We start from the raw sequence: 7972 nt of genomic DNA on the forward strand, positions 1-7972 counted from the left end.
TATGGCTACGTTTGATCTTCTAACACTTGTGTAAAGGTTTAGAATATGGTGTACTGCACTAAATGTGTCAATTTCTTATGTAAATATTAGGGCTGTTACGATTCACTCGCATATTCGGTGAATCAAACCGTAGCCGTTCACGAATACAATTCGTTATTCGCTGTCACCAGAATCGAATACTTATGAATATTCACGATTTTTAAAGGGGGCGTGTTTTGCTTGAACCTTTATGTTCCATTTCACCGTGAGATATGGAAGAGTTGGACATGTACAAGCCTTTAAGTAGCGCAAAGTTATGTCACTTTGCCAAGGTCTCTTACGGCACTGTCAACCAAAAATAAGGCTATAAGCGGCACTGCCACGACGATCGAGTTGCATTTACAATAAATACCACGGGGATGTTTCTGCAGTAGTGCACTGTGTGTTTGCTTCAGTTAAACATGAAGTGCAATAGCAATACACATAAAATAGAAATAAATATGTTATGAAATCTGAACAAACGTAAAGCATCTGGATACTTCCTGGTTTCCCTGATACTAAATTTATCGGGCTCTGAATATGTATATGCTAAATCACTGCCATATTAGGAATTTTCCCGTGATGCCTCAGCCAATCGTTCGGCGGCAATTTTTCCCGCGGTTGCTGTCTTTGCCCAAATAACTATATAGAAATATGTATATATATATTAGTGGAAATAATAGATTAATAAAAATAATATACTCTGGTCATAATAGATTCTAATTGACATGTTAGAGTTAGTTAAAATAATTCATACACAAAATCTTGTTACATCACAGATGGAACAGCAGTTTTAAAAGTTATTTTATTACAGCACTGATGGAGGATAACCATCAAACAGTAATTGTTTATCCACCTGCCAAATTCAAGGGCGCAGTTTGGAAATACTTTGGATTTTGGAAAATTGAAGGACGGACCTTGGAAAATGAGACTATTTGCCGCATTTGTGAACACACAATCAAGTATGTATAAAGTTTGTAAACTGCTATATAATGAGAATTTATAATTTTGACACGTAACTAAGATGATACTGATCTAACTTGGCGAATGACTGTAGAATATTATGTGAAAAATACATACTTGCAGTAACTAGATGTGGAGGTATCGAATATTAATTTTATGTATTTTTCATTAGTAGAAAGCTGTATACTTGAATGCATAATTGTGTTATAAATATATTCAATATATATTTAAATTGTTTCTCCGAGCAAAATATGACACATTCTTCAGCAATTCAACAACTGCTTGTAGGGAATATGTTTAATTCAATTCAGTATGTTTTTTTCAGCTATACCTGCAAGAATACATCCAATATGGCAATACATCTTAGAAGGAAACATGCCATAGAAACTAGTAACCAGGGAGACAAAACGTCTTTGTCAAGCACCATGAATTTGGTACATGTAAATGGATCTGTAAATAAAAGTTCCATGGGCCAGCTTAGCATACAAAGCGCCTTTCAAACAAAACTAGCACCTGGCAGTTCAAGGGCCCAACTCATCACCCGCAATCTTGCATTGTATATAGCAACAGACTTGAGGCCTTATTCCATTGTTGAAAGTCAAGGATTCAAGAAACTGATGAACTGTCTTGAACCCAAATACACCTTGCCATCACGAACCACACTAAGCAGAAAAGTTATTCCTGATCTCTATGAGAAAGTAAAAGAAGAAGTGAAGGCAGGTCTCAAGGCATCTCACTCAGTCGCACTGACCACTAATGGCTGGACGTCAAGGGCAACCCAGAGCTACATTACCATCACAGCTCATTTTATAGATGACGAGAGGGAGCTTAAAAACAAAGTTCTTCAAACACGACCAATTTTTGACTCACACACAGGTGTTAACATTGCTGATGTCTTCAAACAAGCCATAGATGACTGGGAGTTGAAACGTCCACATGGACAGCAGCCTATTACATCAGACAGCGCAGCAAATGTATGCCTTGCAGTCGACATTGCAGTGATGACCCCCATATCCGATGCTTTGCACATGTCATCAATCTTGCAGCCCAACAAGCTCTTCATATAAATGAAGTTCAACGTCTTCTTGGAAGAGTCAGGAGAATTGTTACTTTCTTTCATAAGAGCAGCACAGCAAATTACCAGTTGGAGCTCAAACAAAAGCTACTCCAACTTCCTAACCATCATCTCATCAACGAAGTGAAAAAAAGATTGAACAGCGCCTATGACATGATTGAACGATACTTGGAGCAGCAGCCTGCTGTGATGGCAGCGCTTATGTCACCAAATATTAAAAGGGAAAAGGACCTGGACACACTGAGCTCAGATGACATCACTCTTGCTGAACATTTCATCAAAGTCCTGGGCCCGCTGAAAACAATCACTACCATTCCCTGTGAATCAAGCATGCCAACTCTATCAATGGTGAGGCCACTTCTTCAGAACCTATCACAAGCTATGGCCCCAAATGTTGAGGATGTTAAACCTGTCTCTCAGATGAAAGCTGCTATTCTGAACAGGCTTGCAAAAAGGTACACAGATGTGGAGATAAAAAGAGTACTGCTACAAGCATCGTTTGTTGATCCCAGGTTCAAAGCTCTGCCCTTCCTCAGCCAACAAGAGAAGCTGGAGGTCCAAGAATCTCTTTGTGACTTGGCTGAAGCAATGAATGACAGCTCCCTTGAGGTAACACCTGAAATCTTAAATAATAGAAAAAACATAACATTGGTCCATTTAAAACGAAAATAATATATTGCTTTTGTGTCTCCTGTTACAGTTACCAAAACAAACCAGTGGGTTGCTGATTAGATGTGTACTGTATATGACCTGTTTCCTGTTTCAGTATTGTATCGTTAAATCTGAACCATGTTCAGGGCCCTGTTCCACAAAGTGATTGTAGCGCTAAGATGATCGTAACTCCCATACTTTAACATAGACTTACGACTGTCGTAGCGCTACGATCGCTTTGAGGAAGGGGACCCTGGTCCAGATGCTCGGAGTGATCCACCACTACCAGATGTACCAGTACAGGTGCCCACAGCTGTGAAGGAGGAAGTAGTCAACCCACCTAAGAAGACGGCATTGTCTTCATTATTTGGTGATGTCTTTGTTGTTTCTCATGTACCTGCCACACTGACCAAGAAGGAGATGATACATAATGAACTCAAAGATTACACTGGAGAAGAATGTGCAGATGTGAACACCAATCCACTCAAGTGGTGGCATGTGCATGACCTTAAATATCCATTCTTGAGCAAAGTAGCAAAGTACTTATTATGTATTCCAGCTACATCAGTTCCCAGTGAAAGGGTTTTCAGTACTGCTGGGGATATTGTAACAGTTCAGAGAGCTACACTGGCTCCAGACCAAGTAGACAAATTAATCTTCCTGAAAAGAAATGTTACCATTTAATGTGCTTTTAATGTAACACTTGTGCAGCAAGGATTCAAAACTCTTTTGGAAATGTCTTAGAAAAGTGTAAAGGTTTAATGCTATTTCACTTTTAATTTCTAATGAGCAGTGGGTCAAACATTTTATGGATTAAAGAACATGTCACTTTATTCTAGTATGTTTTCATGTAATGTGGGCAAGGTACTACAGTATCATCTGAATAATAATATGTAGCTGATGATGTCTCAGCTATATCTGATATTTGCATCCAACTGCAAAGGAAAAAATGACTGTGCTTGAAACTAAAATTATTGCTTTTCACTTCACAACATTAGTGTATTCGTGAATAATTATTCGTATTCGTTACCCAATATTAAGTGATGGATAATGCATCGTGATTCGCCACAGAGTGTATTCGATTTACAGCCCTAGTAAATATTATTCAAACAATCAAAACTTTCAAAGAATAAAACACCGTAAAACCCTATATGCATGTATGATATGATATTGAACAAGGCTAAATGTAGATACTGAAGTCAGTTTCATGAAAAGTGTCTGAACTATCCATAAAATATACACCATAATACTGACAGTGTAATTGGAAGGATTGGGCGATTGTGTTTACTCTTGTTCAACCGACCTTCACCTTAAAGAAATTGCCTAATATGTACAACAATGTTGACGTATGACATCACTACCGATGACCTATTTCTTACAAAATGGCGGCTTTGCTGACAAGGATACACAGGATTTTTCGAGGACCCTTCCATTGATTCAGGGATCGTTTGTACATAAATATGAGATGTGGGTAATCAGAACGATTCTGACTATCTGTGTATTGTTATATGTTTTTATCATTTTAATGTAAGTAAGAGAAGAAGCCAAAAATGCTGATGCTTACAGTTTAATCGTTCATGCGTGATTTTGCATCAGTCATGGCGTCACGCTAACGGAAACTTTGACAATTTCTTATGAATTATCAAATCATTGCATTGTATCTATTTATAATTTCCTATTTCTTGCTACCACGATACTCTTTCCATGCATATTCCAAAGGTATTGAGCCATTGCAAGCAATGAATAGACGGATGAATGTTGGAAAATTTCAGAAAATGCTACACAGTGTAAAACAGGTTTTTGTCTTTGTTTACATTTTGAAGCAGTGCAGTCTTTTCGAGCACAGCGTTCTTTTCACACCCAATATGTTTAGATCTTATTTTATCTAGACAGTTGGCATTGGTGACAAAGACCAGTTGCAGTTTGATTCTAAAATGTATGGGGAATTCATTTATTCATTTTTGAAGCTGAATATGAAATATACACATTGATGTAATAGAAGCGTCTCAATGCCGGCCTTCGCTAAACGTGATTTTGTAAACACAATCCAATATGGCGGAAAGCCCACGGCATTCGTGTAAGTGCATTTTCAGTAAACATCCCAACCGATTCTAGATTCATCGGCAACGTTTCAGAGTTATCATTAGCGATTTCATGTAAAACTGATATCAGTGATCATGAATATGTTATTTTTGAAATTCAATACTCCCAGTAATTATCCGATTTTCACATTTAAAAACATACAGCAAATAACGCTTTGAATCGCGATTTAGTGCTGTGTCCAAAGTGGCAACATTTTCGATGAAACCCATTTTGAAAAGTCATTTTCAGCATTTGAGCTTTGTCTAAAATTCGAAATAGTGGATGGTATCAAGAAACAGGAAATTTCTTAAGAATTGAAAATGTGAAGTGGATTTATGTGCGTGGGATATTTTGATTTTTATTGGACTTGAAATTGAGGATTGAAGGGGAAGGACATAAGTACAATCTGTTCATATCGTTCAGCTTACCTTCAGACAGAATTAATTTATTTCATAAAAAACAGTTACATTCCCATGCATGTCATGCGTTTTCTACCTAGAAACCTGTATTTGCAGTGGAAGCAATACCATAGTATTACTGCACATAACGTCTCTTTTTTTCCATGCTTTCGTTGGCTGTATGAGTTAAGCTAAGTTGTAATACTAGGATAGGCCTGTGCTATCAACTAAACAATTTCCATTCTAATTTGCTCCAAAACAGTTTCAACTGTAGCCTACAACAAAGCACAGCACAAGTACATTTGTAATTCTACTTATTGTGTACAGACCATCTGTCCAAGCCACATGCAGTATGTGTAAGCCATATCCAGTATACATCCGTATGTTTAAGCCATATCCAGTAGACATCTGTATGTGTAAGCCATATCCAGTAGACATCCGTATGTCTAACACATATCCAGTACACATCCGTTATGTCTAAGCCATATCCGGTACACATCCATGTCTAACACATATCCAGTAGACATCCATTATGTCTAAGGCATATCCAGTAGACTTCCGTATGTCTAAGCCATATCCAGTATACATCCATTATGTCTAAGCCATATCCGGTACACATCGCATGTCTAACACATATCCAGTAGACATCCGTATGTCTAAGGCATATCCAGTATACATCCGGTATGTCTAAGCCATATCCAGTATACATCCATTATGTCTAAGGCATATCCAGTATACATCCATTATGTCTAAGCCATATCCAGTATACTTCCGTGTATGTCTAAGCCATATCGGTACACATCCGCATGTCTAACACATATCCAGTACACATCCATTATGTCTAAGCCATATCGGTACACATCGCATGTCTAACACATATCCAGTATACATCCGCATGTCTAACACATATCCAGTATACATCCGTATCGTAACTCACATTCAGTACACATCCGGTATGTCTAACACATATCCTGTATACATCCATATGTCTAACACATATCCGGTACACATCCGCATGTCTAACACATATCCAGTATACATCCGCATGTCTAACACATATCCAGTATACATCCCATGTCTAACACATATCGGTACACATCCGCATGTCTAACACATATCCAGTATACATCCCATGTCTAACACATATCCAGTATACATCCATATGTCTAACACATATCCGGTACACATCCATTATGTCTAACACATATCCTGTATACATCCATATGTCTAACACATATCCGGTACACATCCGCATGTCTAACACATATCCAGTATACATCCGCATGTCTAACACATATCCAGTATACATCCGTATGTCTAAAGCCATATCCTGTATACATACCTCTGACTAAGCCATATCCTGTATACATCCATATCGTAACTCACATTCAGTACACATTTGTATACACTCCAGTACTCCTGTATTGAACAAATAAGCAGTACGCACTGCTGAAAAATTATCTGGAGTCTTGCTGTTTCAATCACAATTTTATCTTGTTCATCTGTACAGTTTTCCATAATGTACGGCAGGTATACATCACCCATAAATATATACATATATGGTATTATAAAAGGTGTACTCAGTCTCTATCTGTTGTATTGCACTAAATTCATGAGTAATATATTATGCTTAAAGAATGTAACCAAGCATCCCAGTACCAATATGAACTTTATGGTATATTATTACACTACAGTTTTTCTTTTTCTTTTCAGTTTCCGTGTTAAGCGATTACGTTGGAACCTGCAATGTGAGTGTTCAAGCTACACTGGCATAAATAACACATAATAATATGATGTATACCAGAGTGCGTATTTAATATATTGGAAAAAATTGCAATATTTGTGTTTCATACAAATATGGTGTGTTTCAAATTTTCGTCATGTTTAATCGTTTGTAGGACAGAGCAATGTACCTGGAGCCCCGATTGGTGGAGCCAACCGCCTCCCAGCCCACCCGGTGACATGACATACGATCCACTCTCTGGTAAGCATTTACAGTTGTACCCTCTTTTCTACAACTTTTGTATACAATCATTGCACTGTAAAGGTCGCAGTTACCCTAACCCTAACCCAACCCATTAAATGTGTACAAACTGGTTCTGAAGGTAGGTTTGTTCAGTCACAATTTACCATCCATAGTCAGGCACTACGCACTACAACATGTAAATTCAGGTATTTACATACATAGATTTAACAATGGGCCATTTTCAATCTTTTAAGCCATTTTCTCAATTTCTAATGTACCACTGTCCTTGTATCAGTAGTAAACTTCCAAATTGTAATGGCCCATGTTGTATTCTAATGTGCAAAATTGGCCCATGGCCCCTGCCTTTCCCAATCCCTGTGAAACAACATGTATCCAGTATGTGGCTTGCCCTCGTCCATGTTATCCTGGGGTCTACAAATCCTGATAGGACATTCGGATGCATGCAGGACGGTGAGGGATTAATGATGGATGTATGTGGGTGGCACTGGTTTTCTGAGTATTCATCCAGTATGGCACTGCAAATCCGTATGGGTATGCGATATTTTGCATGCATGGAGAATGGCGAGGGTATTCATGAGGGGATGCATATGGAGTGGCATTGGCTTTGTCAGCAGGCATCCAGAATGGGGCCTACAAAATCGAATGGGTATGTTTACATTCTGCTTCGCGTGTAGTATGGGGACCATTCATGGTGCATGCATGTGGGACTGCATTGGCACCTGATAGTAACTCCCCTTTTGTGTGCAATGTCTCTCACTGTTCTGCACAGTGTAATAATTATGCATTCAATCTCAATGT

The 7972-nt window shown here is 38.3% G+C and overlaps 2 protein-coding genes across 2 annotated transcripts; both read left to right on the forward strand.

Moving 5' to 3' along the window:
• Positions 1-661: 661 nt before the first annotated feature.
• On the forward strand, positions 662-2048 carry LOC124276376 (E3 SUMO-protein ligase ZBED1-like). Its single transcript, XM_046712022.1, has 2 exons — positions 662-980; positions 1307-2048. Exons 1-2 carry the CDS (start codon positions 838-840, stop codon positions 2046-2048), a joined length of 885 nt encoding a protein of 294 aa, XP_046567978.1. The 5' UTR covers positions 662-837.
• A 156-nt stretch (positions 2049-2204) lies between these two features.
• LOC124276377 (E3 SUMO-protein ligase ZBED1-like) lies at positions 2205-3391 on the forward strand. Its single transcript, XM_046712023.1, has 3 exons — positions 2205-2665; positions 2823-2847; positions 2970-3391. The coding sequence occupies exons 1-3, from the start codon at positions 2210-2212 to the stop codon at positions 3389-3391; spliced, it is 903 nt and encodes a 300-aa protein (XP_046567979.1). The 5' UTR covers positions 2205-2209.
• Positions 3392-7972: the final 4581 nt, after the last annotated feature.

The sequence above is a fragment of the Haliotis rubra genome, unplaced genomic scaffold (assembly GCF_003918875.1).
Source record: "Haliotis rubra isolate DU_JTF1 unplaced genomic scaffold, ASM391887v1 Scf2083, whole genome shotgun sequence".
Classification (NCBI taxonomy): Eukaryota; Metazoa; Mollusca; class Gastropoda; order Lepetellida; family Haliotidae; genus Haliotis; species Haliotis rubra.